General features: G+C 58.2%; 1 protein-coding gene across 1 annotated transcript in view; it reads left to right on the top strand.

Annotated features, from left to right (window-relative positions):
* The window catches only part of RIPOR3 (RIPOR family member 3), a 76,739-nt gene that overhangs the window by 49,957 nt on the left and 6,189 nt on the right, over positions 1-20,593 (top strand). The window contains exons 3-20 of the mRNA XM_006731858.3: positions 1,175-1,321; positions 4,645-4,723; positions 6,226-6,249; positions 6,564-6,617; positions 7,280-7,429; positions 7,641-7,704; positions 8,044-8,087; positions 8,284-8,409; positions 8,491-8,636; positions 10,228-10,357; positions 11,725-12,297; positions 14,136-14,266; positions 15,249-15,363; positions 16,009-16,144; positions 16,796-16,957; positions 17,560-17,721; positions 18,205-18,407; positions 19,443-19,526. Coding sequence (XP_006731921.3) covers positions 1,175-1,321; positions 4,645-4,723; positions 6,226-6,249; positions 6,564-6,617; positions 7,280-7,429; positions 7,641-7,704; positions 8,044-8,087; positions 8,284-8,409; positions 8,491-8,636; positions 10,228-10,357; positions 11,725-12,297; positions 14,136-14,266; positions 15,249-15,363; positions 16,009-16,144; positions 16,796-16,957; positions 17,560-17,721; positions 18,205-18,407; positions 19,443-19,526 — 2,530 coding nt within the window. The remainder of the gene's footprint in view (positions 1-1,174; positions 1,322-4,644; positions 4,724-6,225; positions 6,250-6,563; positions 6,618-7,279; positions 7,430-7,640; positions 7,705-8,043; positions 8,088-8,283; positions 8,410-8,490; positions 8,637-10,227; positions 10,358-11,724; positions 12,298-14,135; positions 14,267-15,248; positions 15,364-16,008; positions 16,145-16,795; positions 16,958-17,559; positions 17,722-18,204; positions 18,408-19,442; positions 19,527-20,593) is intronic.

Consider the following 20,593-nt stretch of genomic DNA (forward strand, 5'->3'; position numbering starts at 1 on the left):
AGAGGATGGACTGAGGTCTGCCTGGTGGTGAGTGTGTCAGCCGCCCTGCTCTTGCACCTACGGGACAAGGCATAGGATCAGAGGACTCTAGAAGGGGCTCAGACGCCAGCAAAGCCAGCCCCGTACTGGGACCTGGGACGAGGGGACCCTCACCCTATACGACTGCAGTCACTCCTGAAACGCGGGTGCATCCCTCAAGGGCTGAGAGACACAGCTGTCACTGCCGGGAGACATCAGTTCTTAGGATCATTCAACCCACGCCCCCAACTCCAGTAGGCTTAAGCAAAAAGGAGAACCAACTGACTCCTGTAACTGAAATTCCATGGGCAGGTCTAGCTTCAGGCATAGCTAGATCCAGGAACTCATCGTCGTGTGGATTTGGCCTGCCTCCCCCCGCTTCTCCCTGCGCTAGTTTCATTCTCCCTACACGATGCAAAGGACGTGGCGGGCAGTTCCAGGTGTAGGTTCCCCCAGAATAGCAATGCCAGAAGAAAGAACTCTTTTCTTGCCTGTGACTTTGGAACCAAAATCCAGGCAGGGTTACTGGCCAGATTTGTGTCCCATGCCTCTCCCTGAGCCAGGGGAGTGGAGTCTGTGGACTAACCCAGGCCTGGGATATGTGTTTGCCTCAGAATGCCGTGTATGTGTGTGCAGGTGCGTGTGTGCGTGCGTGTGTGTGTGTGTGTGTGGTGATTTGTCAGGCTACCTCCCTCCAAACCACATGTATAAAGAGCAGAGTTAGGGAGGTACCCCAGAGGACAACTGAGGTGCTATTTCCAGACGGAGGGGCATGGATCCCAGGCAGACAAAGCCAACAGGTGCCCAGGCCACGATCTGGCCTCCGGGCTTGTTTGCCCGTATAGACAGAGCACACTGAGCAGAAAGCTTTGGCCTTTGGGCTGCTTCAGTGTATTTCTCACTGTGTTAATTTCTCATGTCTGGTTCTTCTTCGTCTTTTTTTAATCTTCAAATGCAAGCCTTCATTTTGCAGATGAGGAAACTGAGGCCCGGAGGGTCTTGGCAACTTGCCTGAGACCACACGGCTTGGTGGTGATGGGGTGGGACTCAGCCAGGCCTCCTGACAGCCTGGGGTTTGACCATTGATCCCCAAGTGCCTGCCCCCGGGGAGGGCTTTGTCCAAAATCCCTGCTCTGACCCTCCTCCCTCCTCACAGAAAGTCCATCCACGGGAACTCGGTGAGGTCTCGAATGCCTGCAAAATCCTCCAAGATGTACGGCACACTGCGGAAGGGGTCTGTCTGCCCGGACCCCAAGCCACAGCAAGTGAAGAAGATCTTTGAAGCACTCAAGAGAGGCCTCAAGTAAGGACCCCATTTGTTGCCCTTAAAATGCTTGTCCTCTGTCCTCGCCTGCTTCTCCTCTCCACATGTCCCTGAAGACCGCGGCTGGGTCTCGTCTGTGAGAGGCCACACAGGGAGCTAGCTCCTGCTTATTCACTTCACCCACAAGCATGTCCTGGGGGCAGCCCCATGCTCAGGCCTGTCCTCGGGTGCTAGGGACGCAGTGCAGGCTGCTGGAGGACCCTGGTCTCATGGAGCTTACGGCGTAGAGGGGAGACAACAATGAGGGAGTGACACGATCAATAACGTAACTCCCACCAGCCCTAGTGCAGTGAAGGAAGGTGATGGCTAGGCAGCGCCTGGAAGCCTATCAGACAGAGTGACCGGGGAGACTCACCGAGGAGATCCGGCTGGTCGTGCTGGCCTCTGGGAGATAAGCATCCCGGGCAGAGGGAACAGCACAGGCAAAGGCCCCGAGGTAGGAGCGTGTAGGACAGGCAGCCAGGGTGGCTGGATTTGAGTGAAGGAGAGCTGGACTGGTTAGCTGGGCAGAGGCCAGGACGGGAAGATTTAGTCACTCACTCCAGATCTTTTGATTGAGGGCTTATGAAGCGCCAGGCACAGGGTGTGGGAGTGAGCAACACACAGAAATCCCTGCCCCCGTGGAGCTTCCTAATGGGAGACAGACAGACAATAAACAAAATATAGAGTAAAGCAGGTGGTGGTAAATAAATCAGGGTAAGAAGGCGTGGGGCTGATTTTTTTTTTTTTATTATTTATTTTATTTTTTTTTCAAAGATTTCATTTATTTATTTGAGAGAAAGAGAATGAGAGAGGGACAGCATGAGCGGGGGGGGGGAGGGTCAGAGGGAGAAGCAGACTCCCCACCGAGCAGGGAGCCCGATGCGGGACTCGATCCCGGGACTCCAGGATCATGACCTGAGCCGAAGGCAGTCGCTTAACCAACTGAGCCACCCAGGCGCCCTGGGGCTGATTTTAAATAAGGGGTTTCAAAGAAGTTCTCATTAAGAAGGTGACATTTGAGCAAAAACCTGAAGGGCTGAAGGAGTGAGCCCAGCAGATAATGGAAAAAGAACATTCTAGGCCAAGGAAGCCACACATGCAAAGGCCCTGGGGCAGGAGGATGATTAGAGGATTAGGGGAGTAGTGAGCAGACCAGCTTGGGAGCTGAGAGAGGGAGGGGTGAGGAGGTCTGGGGGACAATGGGGACCAGATGATATGGGTCCTTGTGAACACATGGTATTCACTCTGGGTGAGTTGGGAGCCATGGAGTGTTCCACGTGGGGGAAGGATGATCTGAGTTTGGTTTTAATGAGATCCTTCTGGCTGTATATGGAGAATGGACTGCAGGGGGCCAGGGCAGAAGCGGGGAGGCCGGTGAGAAGGTGACTGCAAGGGCCCAGGTGAGAGATGATGGTGGATTTGGCCAGGTGGCAGCTGGGTGGTCAGGGGACAGGGTCAGTTTCAGGATATATTTTGACAGTGGGACAGACAGGATTTACTGAGGGAGGGGTTGGGGGTGAAGAGGAAGATGAAAGGAGGGAGTGGGGGCACAAACCTGCGGTTCACGGAAGAGGTCAGGACTCTGGCTTAAGCTCAGTGTTGCCCCATGAGTAAGCCGCGTGGAGGGAGGGGCCCTACCAGTAGCCCCTCCATGTTCCTCAACCCCAGACGCCCAGTTCAGGGGGTCTCCTCGCTCCCAGCAGCCACCTTGCGGCAGTCCCAGCCCCGTCCCCACCCACCCCTTCTGCACCTGCCGCCCCCACTCTGTTCAAGTCTCTCCCATGGCTCTCTCCTACCCTTGGGAGGGCATTCAGGGTCCTTTCTGACGTTCAACCTTCCTAGACTTTTCTTCTATTATTCACTCCCCATCCTCACTGGTACCCCGAATGTGCCATCTTCCTTCATATGCCTGCACCTTGGCTCTTGCTGAGCGGCTCCTCAGCAGTGGGGAATCTCCGCAGGCTGCCATTCGCCCATGTCCCTAGTTCAGCACACATGCACACCTTCTGAATCGAACGCTGTTCCTTCCTGCTGGGATGCCTGTCCCGCCCTCCGCCTCTTGTGATCCTGCTCTTTGTTCCTCACTAATTAACACCAATGACAGCAGCAGCTATAGCTTGTTCGGGGCTTTATACACATGGCGTCCTTGAATCCCTGAAGAATGCTATCAGAGAATCTCCTAACCTCCTCCTCTCCTCAGTAGAGGAAACTGAGTCCCAAAGATGGGAAGCAACTTGTCCAGGGTCCCCACAGCCAGGAAGCAGGAAGTGGGGCTCCAGGGCCGGTGCCCACCTGCCCCCTGTCCCCCCCCACCGTACCGGGGTTAAGGGTAAATGTCACCTCCCCCACTTGCCACGTCCCGACTCCCCACCCAGGGGGCATCCATCGCCCTCCGCCCATGATGCACACTGCACATCCGGCCCAGCGCTGGCGCAGAGTGGGAGCGGGGGGCGTGTGCCTGGAGCCTGTCTTCAAGGGGCTCATCTCCCAGGACTGCCTCTGGATTCCTATAAGGACCACACATTTGGGACTCGTCTGGGCTCACTCAATAGCATCCCCTTCTTCCTGGAGAGCCCAACCCCTAAGTGAGCAATGGCCTGGTAGATGGTGGTGTAAGTGGGCCCAGAGAGGGTGAGTCCCCTTCCTGGGGTGGTCCAGTAAATCTGTGATGAATGAAGCAGGATGGGCCCTCACCCCTGCCCCCCAAGTCCAGACCTCAGGTTTCATGTCTAAGGCTCTTTGGCTGGAAAAGAACATGAAATGTCCCCTCCAGGCCCACAGCTTTCTCTATGCTTCCCAGAACGGGTCTTCCGGCCCCTCTCTGGTCCTTGGTCCTAAACATGCTGACACCAGGATGGCCTGCCTTTGTCAGTGAGGGGGGCGTGCTCTTGCTGACCTCCCCATGGGCTGGGGCGAAAAGAGTGGCCTCTGGAGGCCACTGCCTGGTTTCAGATCTGGGTTCAGCCTCTTCCCTGCTGTGACTCTGGGCTGAGTTTACTTGCCCATTTTGAGGGTCAGTTTGCCCATCTCTAAAATGGGTATAATAACCATAGAACCTGTTTGTGTGGCTGTTTTGTGAATTGATGGAGAGACTTCCCATTTTGCACAGCCCTGGGCGCACAGCCCGCAGCGTGTTGGGTCTGGAGGCTGGGCGACCTGGGGCCAGGCTGCCGGTGGGCGGGATGGCTCTGCCGTCTGACCACTGAGCGCTGTTCCTGCTGGCAGCTGTGGCCATCTCCGCTCCGGAACACTGGTCACCTGGCCGTTTCTTTTCGTCTACTTGTTCCTTGGCAAACTCCTCTTCCTCGTTCTCCTCACAGGGAGTACCTGTGCATCCAGCAGGCCGAGCTGGATTACCTGTCAGGTCGCCACAAGGACACCCGCAGGAATTCGAGGCTGGTGAGACCTCTCCCTGCCCCTCCGCACCCGAGCAGCCTTGGTGGGGTGCTCCTGCCTCGCACCCGTGATAAAGCTCAGTCTCGGGGCTCAGAGGCCTAAGGAATGGACTGTCTTTATTTTCCGATGATCCCACCTCACTTGGCCCCTGAGGGATTTAACCTCACAGGTGGTTAGGAAGCTTCCACTCTCCCTCCCCCTCCTCCCCTCCCTCCCCCCGGCTCAAGGTCCAGCAGTCCACCTCCACTCTGTGGCTCTAGAAGTGACTGTAAGGTAGGCAAGTGTATAAAGGCTCCTCCATTCTAGCTGCTCCCATTTCATGGGCGGGCACACTGAGGCAAGGAATGGCGTGGCCATGCTGGGGACCTGGGGTCCTGCCTCACTGGACACTGCTGCTTCTCAGCTTCCTGCGCAGTTACTTTTCCTCCCAAAGCCTTGAGAACTTTCCTATTTCTCTATAGCTTACGTGGAGTCTTAATTTCCCAAGCGCACACATACAATTTCTCGTAAATGCCTACGTGGGAAAACACACACTTTTGGGGGGATTTAACCCACCTTTCCTTTTGCTTGACACCCCTTCCTCCCCAGTCTTCGGTGTCCCACCCTGTTTAACCCCTGAGGACAATCTAGGATTTCTCTTTCCATATTTTTCTCCCTGATCACATAGTCACATAAATACACAAATGCATAGAGAAGGTTTTGGTCAACAAAGATGAAGTCGCAACTTACCCACTGTCCCGCGTCTTGCTTTCTCTCTCTAGTGAATCTCTGACCTCGTGAAAAATCCTCCCGGCTCAGGCAGGGTGATTTAAGCTTAAACGAGACCCTGTCTGGAAATAGAGTTTATCCGCACGTGGCCACGGCCACACTGACCTGTTGTGTGCGGCTGCGTGCAGACCACGTGGCAGAGACCACGCGGCCCCCAAGGCCAAAAGTATTCACCATCTGGCCCTTTAGGCGAAGATCTGCTCAGTTGATAGCTTCTTTTTGTTGGCCGCCCCCTGGCCCCTGGCGTGGCTGGATTGATCTGGATTTGCATTTCCCCAAGCCTGAACCCCGCCCCCCCGGGGTGGGGGTGCCCTCCCTCAGTTCTTCTGGTCATGGCCGAAATCACCCCTTAAACAATCAGACCGCAACAGTCCCCATTTTGTCAAAGGCTTACTGTGTCCTTTACTCTTCATGACAACCGTATGGGGCGGGGGCTATGTGCTATGGCCACCCCATTTTACATGAGGACGTGGAGGCTCAGAGATGTTGAGTCACTGGCCTGGGACACACAGCTGGGAAATAGAGCCAGGCCGAGAACTGCATCACCCAAAGTGCGTGTGTTTATCACTCTTCCCCCGGGCTCTGGACAGGCCACTGATGACTGCAGGCCGCAGAGGTGGGAGTGCGTGCTGGCTGTCATCTGAATTCAGGTGCCCCTGGGATGTAGCCTCATGGGCCTTGGAGGGGCACCTGGAGCCCTAACATCCTGTCCCTCACCCTCTTTTTCTCTCCCACAGGCTTTCTATTATGACCTGGACAAGGTGAGCGAGACTTTCCGTCTGCAGGGCTGTAAGAAAGGTGGGCCAGGCCTGGGTCCAGCTGCATGAGAGGGACCCATGTTTTTGCTCCCATTTCGTCCCTCGGGCCATCCTGCAGGAGGGATACCTGGGTTTCCTCCCTATTTTACAAATGGGGAAACAGGTTCAATGATGAGCCTTCCTCGAGGATGGTGAGGGGCTGGCCTGGCTTCGAGCCCAGTTCTGTGTGTTAGTACCTGGAGGGGGGCGGGCAGGGGCTGGGGCCTGGGGGGTGGCCCAGGCTACTTTTAAAGCACCTCCTCTTTTTCCGGGAGAAGCAAACGCGCTCTGTGGAAAGGCACATCCGGAAGATGGAGTTTCACATCAGCAAGGTCAGCCTGCCTCCTGGAGGTCACGGGGTGGGGCTCGGGCTTGCTGGACCTCCACTGGGTTAGCAGGGGAGAGGCTGAGGAGGAGCAGGGACTGCAGGGGCTCGGCCCTGAGGTGGGAGTCAGGGAGGGGGATGCCGCTGGGCTCCCCAGGAGTGTGGGATTTAGATGGAAAGACCCCATGCTCCATCTTACAGGGCGAGAAGGCTGAGTCCAACCATCCCATTGTAGAGATGGGAGAGTAGAGGCCCAGAAAGGGCCAAGAATGGGCCCAAGGTCACACAGCGAGTCCTTTAAGCTTTACACTCTCCCAGCTCTTCCATATGCCCTTGCTTTGCTTTCCTGGGGGTCCAGTGGCGGGCAGGGTGTCACAAACCCACCTCCCCCATTTTACAGTCCAAAAGTCCGGTACGGGGAGGGGAAGTGATGCATTTACCCATCCAGGTCACTGGGTTTTACTGTGCGCTCCCAGGCGCTGGGGACACAGAGTGGATGAGCAATGTGGTCCCTGCCCCCGGGCCTCATATTCCCAGGGCAGGGGACCCAGGACCGCCAGCCCAGTAGCGCGGGGCTGTGTGGCCTCTCGGAGGGTGAGCCGGGTAGGCAGGCCTGGGGCCCTGCGCCTCGGCATGGACAGTGCCCAGCAGCCCGTGCGCCCTCCGCAGGTGGATGAACTCTACGAGGGCTACTGCATCCAGTGCCGCCTGCGAGATGGTGCCTCCAACATGCAGAGGGCCTTCTCCAGGTGCCCGCCCAGCCGCGCCTCCCGAGAGAGCCTGCAGGAGCTGGGCCGCAGCCTGCAGGAGTGCGCCGAGGTGGGTGCAGAGGGCAGCCTGTGGCGGGGTGTGTGTGTGGGGTGTGTGTGTGTGTGTGTGTGTGTGTGTGTGTGTGTGTGTGGCGCTGGACCCCGAGGAAGCATCCCTCTCTGCCCCCGGGCCTCTGGCTGGTAGGATCTGCGTGCCCCCCTCCTCCCACCTCACCTGGCCCAGGGCTGGGCGGTGAGCCACCTTGTGTGGGGCTTTGCAGGACATGTGGCTCATCGAGGGGGCCCTGGAGGTTCACCTGGGAGAGTTCCACATCAGGATGAAAGGTAACAGAGCTGAGAGCGAGTGGGCAGAAGCCTGTTTGGGTGGGGGCTCAGGCCTTCTTGGGGGCCCTGGCACTTCTGCTGAGGGTGGGGGTTTGGTCAGAATCCCAGGGGTCCAGGCAAAACTTTGGGTTTCCACTCATGGGACTTGTGACCTCAGCCGAGTCCTGTCCCCTGAGTTGGACATGACGGCCCAGTCCTGTCACTGTCCATCCTGATGATTTATCCCTCCCTGAAGTGGATACCCACACTTGGGCAGGGGATCCCCCAGTGAGGGCCCGAGGTCCATGGGGCAGGGGCAGAGCAGGCCAGAGAGGAGATGAGCCCGTCTCTGTGTTCCAGGCTTGGTGGGCTACGCACGCCTCTGTCCCGGAGACCAGTATGAGGTATGGCCACCTCCACTGTCAGGCCTCAGGGTTCCCCACCAGGCCTTTGGGGGTTGGGAGCTGCTGGGAACCAGGGTCCCAGCTGGGTTTCTGTCTCCACCCCCGCCTGGCCAGCAGGGAGGGCCCCCAGGCAGGTGGCAAGGGGGAGTGCCTACCTGGGGCAGCTGACCTATCCCTTCTTGGGCCGTGCCCACAGGTGCTCATGCGCCTGGGCCGCCAGCGCTGGAAGCTGAAGGGCCGGATCGAGTCAGACGACAGCCAGACCTGGGAGGAGGAGGAGAAGGTCTTCATCCCCACCCTGCACGAGAACTTCGAGATCAAGGTGGGTGGGGCCTGGGGGATGGGGCCAGGGTGCCCAGGGGCTCAGCTCAGACACCATCCACAACTCCCACTGCCCCCCCAGGTGACAGAGCTGAGGGGCCTGAGTTCACTGGCAGTGGGCACAGTGACGTGCGACATCACTGACTTCTTCACGACCAGGCCACAGGTGATCGTGCTGGACATCACAGAGCTGGGCACCATCAAGCTGCAGCTGGAGGTGCTGTGGAAGTGAGTAGGGGCCAGCCGCCTTCTGGGGCTCTGAGGCCCCTCCCCAAGGCCAGCCCCAAACTCCCACCCACAGGGACTCCCACCCAGAGCAGAGATGTGAGGGGCCTCCCTGGCTCCCCCTGGTGGTCTGACCACACCCTAGCGCGCACCAGTGGACACCCTGCCCTCATTCGGCCCCAGAAAGGCTGGAGCCCAGACTTCTTTGTAGCCTCTGCCCACCCCACCTTCCCCGCGCCCCTGAGCTCTAATTCCCTTCTTAACTAGAGACCCGTGCTGGCCAGGACCCTTTCCAGGGGCCTCCTGGGCTGGGTTCCATGCAGGAGCCTTGCCTCTGCCCAGGAGGGCTCTCCTTACTGCTCCCAACACCTCATTCCCTGCTGGCCCCTGCCGTCGAGCAGTCACTTAGCCCCCCTGGACCATAGACCCCTTGGGTGGGGGACACTCATGAAAACAACCCCTGCCCGGGGTGGGGGCTCTCCATCAGGCACTGCAAGGGGGAAGGGGGAGTGCCCGTTTGGGGCAGCTGACCCATCACCTTCTTGGGCCGTTCCGTGAATGCTGGTGGTCTCCACAGGCTTTGTGTTTGCTCTTCCTCCATATGAAACCTAGTGTTTCGAGAGAATGCTCTTCCCTTTACTTCCCAAGGCAGGTGCAGCAGGAACTAAGGGCTGAGGCCTGCTTCCTCCGTTCTGGTGCTTGCTCCGACTGGTTGGGGCCAGTCTCTCTGGTTTCTTCTTCCTGGGGTGGGCGTCCGAGCCTGGGGTCACTGGATGCTGCTTTCTCCCCAGTGAGCTGGGTGAATTGGGGCGAGTGAGCACCCCCAGCCTGTGTCTTCATCTGTCTAGTGGGGGCTGAGCACACTTCTTCCGCGGGACGCTCCTCAAGTCTATAGGGTGGTGGGCAGCCCAGCACCAACCAACTGGAGTCCAGGCAAATCCAAGGCTGCAAGCATCCTGCTGGCTGCAGCCGTCCTAGGCAGGCAGGGAAGGCTTCCCAGGAGGTGCCTGCAGCGTCTGGGCCCCACACAGCGAGAGCCAGGCCTTTAAGCGAAGGAGAGCGAGCAGGTTTCTGTGAGGCGGGGGGTTACCCAGACCTCCTGGCTCCCTGGGCAGGCTCAGGGAGGGCCCAGCTGAGCCCCACACCCCCTGTATTTCACACGTTCACTTTGGATTCCCAGCCTTACCTGTGACCAGGGCCGACAGAGGTCCTTTGATAGATTATGGCGTCCTTTTTACAGATGAGGACGAGAGGGATGGTGACGTCGTTGACCCAGAAAATGGCAGAATTGAGTGTCCCCTGTGCCTCTGCTGAGCTTCTGAGGGGACCTCTGAAGGGGGTGCCATTCACATGAGTGGTGGCCGATGGCTGCCCCTGGCCATCTGGCTCAGGGCCCTCAGGGTGGTGGGAGCCTGAGACGTTCCCAAGGGGGTTGCAAATGTGCACCTCGAGTCCCCAGGCCGTGCCTGTGACCCCAGGCCAGGCCAGGCCCCCGCCAAGCCTCCATCCCTCTTATAAGTCCCCCGGGTCTGGTCTGTGCTCCGGTGTCCTCCCAGGCGGTGATGGCACCCTGCCCTTCTGCTCTCTCCTCCAGCCCGTTTGATACTGAGAGCCTGCTGATGTCACCCGGCCCCACAGGCAAGTTCTCCATGGGCAGCAGGAAGGGCTCCTTGTACAACCGGACACCCCCAAGCACCCCCAGCTTCCGAGAGAGGTATTACCTGGTGAGTGAGCCTCCCCAGCGCAGGGATGCCGTGGTCACGCTGGGATTTCGGATGGGGGCAGCTCCCCGGGGGCCAGCATGCGGGGCTGGGTGGAGCAGCCTGGCGCTTCCGGAGGTAGCGAACTCTGGACTCAGCCTCCCTTGTTTTGGGGACATCCTGGCTGGTTTCCGGTGCTTTTTCTTCCTCGCTGTCAGCCCTCCGTTCTGGGGGCCTCTGGCCTTGGTTCCGGGTTTGGCTGGTTCTCCTGGAAGCCTGGAGTGGGGTTCTCTGGATGGTTCTACCACCCCCGCCATAACCTTGGCCTCTGATTTACTTGTTTTAAAATTAAATTTAATGTATGTTTCTAGTAGGTAAAACCTTGACATAGTGCACGGTAAAACATCTCTTTCCCGTGACCTCCAGAGATCTGGGTCCCTCCCTTAGAGCCAACTATTGTTATCAACTTCTTCCATATTCTGGCCACGGTGGGCCCGGCGTATACTTCAGTTAAAAAAAAAAAAAAATCACATCTGGTCCAGAGTATGGACTCTGGAACTAGACAGGCGGGGGTCAAATTCTGCTTATGCCTCTCACCTGCTGTGTGACCTTGGGCAAGTCACTCAGCCTCTCTGGCCGTCAATTTCTGTATCAGAGAACTGCGAACAACAGCACCACTCCGGTGGGGGTTTGCAAGGATTAAACGAGTTAATACATGAGAAGTGCTTGGCAGAAGGACTGACGAGAATAGCTGGTGCTGTGGGAACATCAGTTATCAGTGGTCTGCCTAAGGGGGGTGGGGGAGGGCTGCGGCAGAGGGGGGCAAGGGCTTGCCCATTCACGTCACTCGTTCAGAACTCTGAGCCAGGCTCTGTTCTAGGCCAGGTGAGGACGGTGCCCTCAGGGAGCACCGCCTGCCCATGGGGGTAGGGACAGTGAGAACAAAAGCCAGGAAGGGGGAGGGGACTGCTGGGGCAAGGTGGGACTTGCTCCTTAAAATAGGGTGTGCAGGGGAAGGTCCCCAGAAAAGGTGCCATTTGACTGAGGGCCTGAGGGGACAAGGGCACGACCACAAAGACCTAGGGGGAAGAACGTTCCAGGAAGAGAGAACAGTCACTGCAAAGGCCCTTGGCCAGGAAGGCGCGGAGCCTGGAGGTCAACAGCTTGGTGGCCTCAGGGGCTGGAAAGCAGTGAGTTCGAAGGACGATGGGGATCAGGGCAGAGAGGCTGCAGGGTCCTGTCAGCACCTCCAGGCCGCCGGTCACCTTGGGCCTCAGTCATGTTGACAGGGTGGGTGTGCAGCGCGAGTGTTTAGGGAGGGAAGCGCCGCCGGGGGCCTTGCCGTGGTCCCCGGTGCGACAGTAAGGATGCTCCTGTGTCCCCCTCCCCAGTCTGTCCTGCAGCAGCCAGCGCGGCAGGCTTTGCTGCTGGGGGGGCCAAGGGCCACCTCCATCCTCAGCTACCTATCTGACAACGACCTTCGGGGCCCTGGCCTGCGGAGCCAGAGTCAGGAGCTGCCCGAGATGGACTCCTTCAGCTCCGAGGACCCCCGAGACACGGAGACCAGCACATCGGCATCCACCTCAGACGTGGGGTTCCTGCCCTTGGCCATTGGCCCCAACTCCTCCATTGAAGAGGAGGCCCAGGAGGACCCCCAGCCCCTGGGCCTCCTGCCAGAGATGGACCACCTGGCGGAAGGCTCCTTTGTGGAGCAGCCTGGCTGGAGGAATTTGGGAATAGAGGGCCCCGACCTGCCACAGGGCTCCCCATTCCACAACCATACAGCCCCGGGTAGCCAGAAAGACCATGGTGAAGGAGAAACCGAGGACAGAGTGGATGGGCCTGAGGTGAGCCTCGAGAGGCCCCTGCAAGAGGTCCTGGATTTACTGAGGTCCGTGGACCCCACCCAGCCACAGCTGCGGGAGCTGGAGTACCAGGTTCTCGGCTTCAGGAACCGGCTGAAGGTAGGTTTATTCATCAAGGGGCGGCAGCCCTGATTTACCAGTGCCTAACAAGGGGGAGTAGTCTCTGGGGCCAGCCGGCCTGGGCCAGCATCCTGGGCAAGGTCTTCCCTTGGGGCCTCAGTCTGCGCATCTGTCAAGTGGGGAGAACAAAGGTCCTCAGAGGCCGGGAGGAGGATTATAAAAGGAAGTCGGGGATCACAGTAGATAACCCGCTCCACGTCTGGCCAAGAATCCGGCCCCATCTGGCATCTTCTGACCCGGGCAGGTTGGGGCTGAAGCTGGGTGTTCCATTCCCAAACCTGGGGTGTATTCGGGGTCAGAGCTGGTGCCACAAAGTCCCCGTGCAGCAGCACACCCTCCCCTGAACCTGCTTCTCGGCAGGGCCTGTGGCGAGGGCCGTCCTCGGGTGGCTCTCAGCGGTGCTGGCCTGGGCAGATTATTCAGTTTTTCCAATTACATAATTTTAAGTGTATGGGCAATAAAACGTGTAACGCGAGCACCTATGTACACACTGGGACTGAAGTAGTTTAACGGCTCTCTTCAGAATTATTTGGGGGTGGATTTCGAGATTCAGAACAGGCCCAGCCGCAGTGCTGAGGGGCCTAGTGCTCCCGAGCGCAGGGAGGCTGTGACGGGCCTGGGAAGACGCGTGTGTGAGCTCAGCCTCGTTCCGGTGGGAGTTAGTGCTGTGGCGGCTTGAGCTCAGTGTTAGGGAATCGTCGGTGGAAGGTCCACACTGTGTCTTCACCCAGAAGCACACATAAGACAAGGTTCGGTACTGATGGGCTGATGACAATGTTGTGACCACCGGAGGCTCACGGTCTCTGCGTTTCTCCTAGGAGTGATGTTTGGTACACCGCGGATTATGAGAACCGAGTGTGTGTGTGTGTGTGTGTGTGTACACACGCATATATACCCATACCCAAGGAAGAGAGACCTCCCCACATTTTTTGTTTTTCTATCAGGAGAGGGAATCTCTGCAACTAGCCTTGTTATTCTCGTTAGTCAAGGTTTTCTCTGTGGGCTCCACCTTGGGGAGCCTCGTTCTGGCTCCCAAGGCAGGATCTGGGAGCACTCTGTGTGGGACGAGGCCTGGGCGTGCCGGGGATGGGGACACAGCCAGCCCCGGAGTCCCGCCATGAATCGAGAGGAGACCAACGTCTCCCGCAGTGGGTTTCTAAGCGCCGAGGAAGGGACCTGCCTTTGAGAGCTGTGGCACCAATACTCTCTCCCCACCCCCACCAGTCAGGGGGTGCCTCAAACGTCCCCTCCTTCCGCGTTTCCCTGGGAGAAGAGACACTTGAGATCTAGAGGCTCACTTGGCAGCCTGTGAGCCTCCTGAAGAGGTTCTGACCCACGCCATCTTTTTAAAATAATTTGGAATCGGTGGCCAATATTTAAAAACTGGCAGCTTCCCACAAAAGTCTAGGTTTCCAGCTTTTTTTTTTTTTTAAAGAAAATGGAACGATCTGGCAACCCTGGCCCCACATTCCCGAGTGGCAGGTGTCAGCTGGGGCAGAGCAGCAGCCTGGCCTCTCGGGGGGAGGACGCACGTTCTGCTCCCCACCTGCCCCACTCACTCACTCCTGTCTCTCGCCCTATCCCTGTGGGCTCTGTGAGCCAGGTGAGGCTTTTCAGATCTGCGTCCCTTGTGCTCCCGAGCCATACCTTGTCACAGGCTATTTGGGAGGGACCTCGGGCAGGGCCGCGCCCCCGTGCCCGTCCTTGAATTGGGGGATCACACTTGGGCAGCTGAGGCTCGCAGCCCTGCTGATGGACGGTGCTCGTGAGCCCCCGTCCTCAGGGTCTGCCCTAAGGGCTTGCTGCTCCGTCCACAGCCCCGCAGAGCCCGCCAGGAGCACGCCTCTGCCGAGAGCCTGATGGAGTGCATCCTGGAGAGCTTCGCCTTCCTCAACGCTGACCTTGCCCCGCAGGACCTGTCCCTGTTTGGGGGCTGCCAGGGTCCCCAGTAAGTGCACTCCCCTCCCAGCGCTGACCCCGGGGACCAGCCTCAGTTCCACGCTTCCTGTCGGCCTCCTGGCCGATGCCTTCCATCACCCTGGGCCCAATTTGTACCTCTCTTGTTTCTCTGTCGTGCCCCCGCCCCTGCATGCCCACTGCCCAGCGCAGAGCAGACCTGTGCTGACCACTGAGTGAATGACCGTCCCCCAGCATGGTGCTGAGCTCTGAGCAATGGGCTCTTTTGTGTTTATCTTAAAAAATGACGATAAGGTACAAGGTAGAACCTCTGTACTCTGCCTCACGAACGGGCAGCAGTGAGCAGTGACCCATGCTCCCTGTTCTTCTGCACAATTCGCCCTGACCTCTGACACCAACTTCCTTCTCAGCTCAGCAGCCCCCACTTGCCCTGCTCACGCCTTGCTCCTGTACCAAATGTCAGCAGCACCAAAGAGGATACACAGTAAACTTTTTCGCCTCCTCTCGCGATCCCATGGGGAGGGGGCGGCACTCCCACCTGCCATCCAGTGTCATAGTGTCCTCAGGCCTCGGGCTCAGCTCCTACCATGAAGCCAACATGGTGCCAGGCCGGCTGGCTGGCAGGGTTGCACTTACCCCTCACTGCCCCGAGCTTGGTATTCCTGTCCCCACTTCACAGATGAGTACACTGAGGCCAGGGGGGCAGGCCGGTCCAGAGACACAGAACTAAGGATTAGTTTGAGCTTCTGACTTTAGGTCGCCCACCCGGGAAGGTGTCCCCAGCTGCCCCGTCTCCAGGGCCCATGCCAGGCCAGCACCTGTTTTGAGTTGTTGCCAGCTTTTGCTGCTTTTCCTTTTCTCTTAGTTTTCTCCTTGGTCTAACTCTATCTCCCTGGGACCTGGAGTGGGCCTCCCTGACCAGAGCTCTGCAAGGAGGGAGGGTTTCTTCTACCGTTGGAGGGAGCCAGGCTGCTAACTGGAATGGTCACCCGGTTCTTCTCAATCCAACTCAGGAAGGACAGGACCCCGCCCCCACAGAAAGCGTCATCTGGGGAGCTCACGGCCGGCACCCTGGAGCTGGACAGGCTGCTCACGGTCCACCTCCACGTCTGCAAAGCTCTGCTGCAGGTGGCTAAGGGGTGGGGGTGGGGAGGGCTTGCTGGGAAACCGGGTTGGGGGTCCTCTTTGCGAAGAACTGATCTTGATGGTGGGGGGGGAGAGTACGGCGCAAGGAAGAGAGACCCCCCCCCCCAACCCTGAGGGCCAGTGAGACAGAGGAGGTTCCTCTGTGGAAGGTTCAGGCCTGGGTGAATAGCCACGTGGCTCTTACGCATCCCAAGTGCTGAACCAAAAGCAGTGGCCGCGGCTCCTTCGGCTGCAGACGCCAGAACTCCCATCCAAGCTGGCTCAACCAGAAGGAACTTTCTGGCTCACAGAATTGAAAGGCCCAGGGGTAGGCTTCGGGCCCAGCTGGATCCAGGGTTTCAAATATCATCGTAACCGGGTCTCTCTCGGCTCTGCTTTCCTGCGTTGGCTGGCTTCACCTTCAGGCAGGCTAGCCCTTTCTGGTGGCAGAGGTCGCCCCGGGCAGTCACGGCCTGCATCCCACCATCTCTGCCACCTTGGTGAATCAGGAATCCCCGGATGACAGTCAGAGAGCTACTGTCGGGATAGAAAGGATGGGCAAGGGGGGAGGTGGGAGCTGCAGTCATGATCGCTGACCTCAGGGGCCATGTTCTGTGCTAACCTGGAGCATCGTGGGCTGCTTTCCAGAAACTGGCCTCTCCTAATCTGTCGAGGATGGTCCAGGAGTGCCTTCTGCAAGAAGCTGCGCAGCAAAAGCAGGTTCTGGAGATGCTTTCTGTGCTTGATTTTGAGAAGGTCAGCAAGGCAACATCCATTGAAGAAAGTAAGTAACTGCCCACCACCCACGGGCTGCTCCTGTGAATGGCTTGAAACGATGGGCTTCGAAGCCCCGGGGAGCCTCGTCTTCCCTCCTGATGTGCAAAGTTACCTGGAGCCCAGGGGGGACATGTTGGGGTGGCGACTGGGCTGTGCTCTGACACTCAAGTCTTACGTGCCACCTTGGGAGTCGGCGGCACACACCCTTCTGTCAGCTGTGTGACTCTGGGCAAATGATTCACCTCTCTGGGCCTCAGCTTCCCCATCCGTATAAAGGGGAGGCCATGGGAGAGTGTTCAGTGAGGTAATCCCCAGGCCACATTCGAGGCGCAGAGGGTGCACTCAAACATGAACAGTACCTGTGACCCCAGCCCTGCCTCTGCCCCCCACGGAACCTCCCTGTGTCCATGAGGAGAGGCCAGAGGCAGTAGCTGTCCCCGCGCTGTGGGGGCTGCGGGGAGAGGCCCGGGGAAGGCAGCCACAGCTGAAGTTGCTGGTCCTCGTGGGTCACAACTGGGAGGTGGGAAGGGAAGCTGCATGACGTCCGGTCACCCCTCGCCTCCCTGACCTCTCAGGCCTTAGAGCGGGAGGAAATCCTTGGGCCGCCTCCTTGCCGGCCCTTCCCCACCACCAGTGGGGTCCTGACCCGGGCTTTCAGTCGTTCCGCAGGCCGCTCGGAGGAAGGGGTGCCTGAAGCTGTGGAGAGGGTGCACGGAGCCCGGCAGGGTCCTGTCCTGCCCCGCCACGACACTGCTGAACCAGCTCAAGAGAACGTTCCTGCACAGAGTCCGAGGGAAGTACCCGGGACAGCTGGAAATAGGTACCCCCGCCCCCCCCCCACAAGCTACGCTGTGCTGAGTCCCCCCCGGGGCCTGGTCCTAGCCCTGCCTGCACCCCCGTGTCTTCATGGCACCAAAGGGACGGCGTCTCTCAACCTGCCCCCGAGCCGCCTCCTCTCACGGGGGACGGGAAGGAGTCTGCGGACCCCCGAGCTGCCGCCGTTGGCCGGTTGGCACATTTCTGCAGATGGACTGCGCAGCTTCCACCAGAACCTTAAAGGGGTTCAGAAAGAACATTTAGGGGAAGGTGGGCAGGAGAACGGTGTCTTCCAATGTTGGCTGGACTCTTCCTCAGAACGCAGAGCATCTCCCCTGCAGGGGCTCTGGAACTTGGGCCGCCCTAACCGGCGCCTGGCTGCTACTCGGCCTGCATGTTCCCAGGTGCCTGCGAGGCCTGGCCCAGCCCAGGGCAGGGGAGGCACCCCAAGAACGCCTGACTCGGGGCCTGCAGACCCCAGCTACCGCACGCTCCTCCTGTCAGGCAGAGGGGGCCCAGGGAGGGGCACCGACCCCGCCGCGCCTGGCCGAGAAGCTCCAAGGGGCCTGGTCTCTCTCCTCACGGCCTTCTCCCGTGTTTCGGCAGCGTGCAGGAGGCTCCTGGAGCAGGTGGTCAGCTGTGGCGGGCTGCTGCCCGGAGCCGGGCCTCCCGAGGAACAGACGGTCACCTGGTTCCAGTTCCACAGCTACCTGCAGAGGCAGAGCGTCTCTGACCTGGACAAGCATTTTGCCCAGCTCACCAAGGAAGGTAGGGGCTGGGAGGGTGCTGGCCTCCCAGCAAGGTGGTGAGAAGGGAGGGCCATCCGTCCGCGGAGCCCTCTGTCCTGGCTGTCTGCAAGCCCGTTTCTCAGAGCCACTGCGTCTTTCCCCTCCGCCGGTTCTCCGGAGAACCCGTATTTAAGGAGATGGCACGGTCAGCCCACGTAGGGGAGTAGCTCCAAGGGAAGGTTTTACAGAGCGCAGAGCAGAGGTCGGAGCTGGATACGAGCGGGACGCGCGGCCAGCCAGTGTCCTTGAAGTAAGGGCTGAGGTGTTATTAATCTTCAGGGTGTTATCTGATCCCTTGCTAGAAAGCCTTCCTAGAGGTTCCAGGAGGCCCCTGTGAAACCAATCCAGACTGAGCCTTGGTGATCACATGGGCCTCCGCTGGGCTCCTGGCAGCAGCCAAACGGACCTGCAGCCATACCGCCGACGGCAGCCAGAGGGACGCTGGCCCACTTGTGTCTTCCAGTGACACTTGTCGAGGAGCTGCAGTGTGCGGGGCAGGGCAAGACGGTCCGGAAGCTGCAGGGGAAGCGGCTGGGCCAGCTCCAGCCCCTGCCCCAGACACTAAGGGCCTGGGCGCTGCTCCAACTGGACGGGACTCCACGAGTGTGCAGGGCAGCTAGTGTTCGCCTGGCCGGCGCAGCCAAGAACAAGAACTTTCGGGAAAAGGTACGGCGTGAGGATGGGAGGCGGCAGCCCCCTGGCTACGTGTGTGTGAGTTGCGGGGAGGTCGGCTTTCTCTCTCAGAAAAAATACTCCAAAGGAGTGAGTGATGCTGTGAAGGGGGCGGCATTCGCTGCAAGTTGTTTCGGTTTTTCAAAGATTTTGATTTTTTAAGTAATCCCTACACCCGATCTAACTTACAACCCCGAGATCAAGGGTCACATGCTTTACCGACGGAGCTGGCCAGGTGCCCCGAGACGTTCTGCTTTAGGGATGTGCCAGCGGGTGAGCACAGCCCTTCTTCCGCCGTGGCCCTGGGCGACACCAGCCCTGCAGAGGGATCCGGGCTGGACTGGGCTGCGGTTGCCAGGCCACCACCCGAGGATCCCACAGAACCTCACGCCACCGCCTGAGCACCTCGTCCTCTTGGCGCTTCCGACACAACATATCCTACCCGTTTGGTCTGAGATGTCGCTGGCGTGTAGAATGAAGGGGGCGAGACCGAGGCCTTCTGAAGGTCTCTTGGGCCACCCCACGGCCAGGTTGCATTCTCACATGCTTCCTAATGAACCTGTGCCATTTTGGGAAGCCAGTGGCAGCTCTCTCCTGGCTGAGGTGGCCGAGGGGACGGGGCCATCGCTGTGACTGGGAAAGGGGGCCGAAGGGAAGACATGCTTTGTCCTCGGGACTCAGGCAGCAGCTCTGCTTTCGGCCTACGAGGCCGCCTCCCTCTCTACGCCCAGTTCTTCGGTTGGCCCCAGCCGGACATCTGATTTCTCTGATGTCACATTTTATCTCGATTTGGGAACTATTATTAGACAAAAAGAGCGTTTTTCATTTTGATTACCATCAGCCCAGGGACCAGTGTTTTTAGAGATACACCAAATGCTGCAGCAGACACCCCGAGACTGGGTGCACCTGGCGCAAAGATGAATAGATCAGGGCCCGATTCTTGTTTAGAGAAAGATAAGCAGGGCTCGACTTACGGCCAGCATCGGGAGGACTGGCCAGCCCCCCACTCACAGCAACCTCCTTCCCCAGGCTTTGCTTTTCTACACCAACGCTCTGACCGAGAACGATGCCAAGCTCCAGCAGGCCGCGTGTGTGGCACTAAAACACCTCAGGGTGAGTCTAACCTGTCCTCGCCAGGGGCAGGGAGAAGCCCAAAGTTAGTTCATGTCAAAGTTATTCCACTGGGACCCCCCCCCAAAAAAAATTACCGCCAGCAGAAAAAACAAAACAAAACAAAAACAAACAAAAAAACAAAACCCAAAAAACAAAAAAACCTAAAGAACAAAAAACAGCCCCTGAAAAGCATGTGTCCGCTCCACCCGCAGAGGCCCCTCGACAGCAGTCAAGGAGCGTTTGCTCTGACTCTGCTTGAACAAGCAGGTGGCCCCAGGGACTCACTTCTGAGGCCTTGCACTCTATGTTGTAATATCCTCAATCAAACAATTTCTAAAAGCACCATCAGCTCATTGTAGGAGAAAAAAAAGGTGTAAAATACAGAAATGTAGAAGTTATCCATCATCCCAATAACTTAGCAGAAAGTACTGTTGGCATTTTGCTGTATTTCTTTTGTTTGTGGGTGTGGGGGAGCATTTAAAATTGTTGATCGTGCTAAATACAATTTAAAAGCAGTGAGTGAAACAGGAACTCAGTGGCAGGCTGGCACCACTTTCGAAGTCTCGATGAAGAAGCCGTCTTAAGTTAACGGACTCCCCCACTCTCGTGTGGTAGAAAATTGAGGTTCATCATCCATTTTTTTATTATAAATTGTGTCATTATGAGCATCTTTGTGCACCAAGCCTTTAAAAAATATATATATGGAGGGGCGCCTGGGTGGCTCAGTTGGTTGGGCGACTGCCTTCGGCTCAGGTCATGATCCTGGAGTCCCGGGATCAAGTCCCGCATTGGGCTACCTGCTCAGCAGGGAGTCTGCTTCTCCCTCTGCCCTCTTCCCTCTCATGCTCTCTGTCTCTCATTCTCAAATAAATAAATAAAATCTTTAAAAAAAAAAAAATATATATGGAGTTCTGAATGATCTCCTTAGGCTGAACTCTCCGAAGCATGACTCCAGGCCAGAGAATATGAAACTTTTGGAGCCTCTAGATACAGCTCAGCCACTCAGACTCACAAAAGCAGATGGGAGAGGATGTCCATCTTGCCTCCACCTCACCTGCATCTGGAAC

This window comes from Leptonychotes weddellii, chromosome 10, assembly GCF_054177405.1.
Source record: "Leptonychotes weddellii isolate Sample4059 chromosome 10, ASM5417740v2, whole genome shotgun sequence".
NCBI classification, from domain to species: domain Eukaryota; kingdom Metazoa; phylum Chordata; class Mammalia; order Carnivora; family Phocidae; genus Leptonychotes; species Leptonychotes weddellii.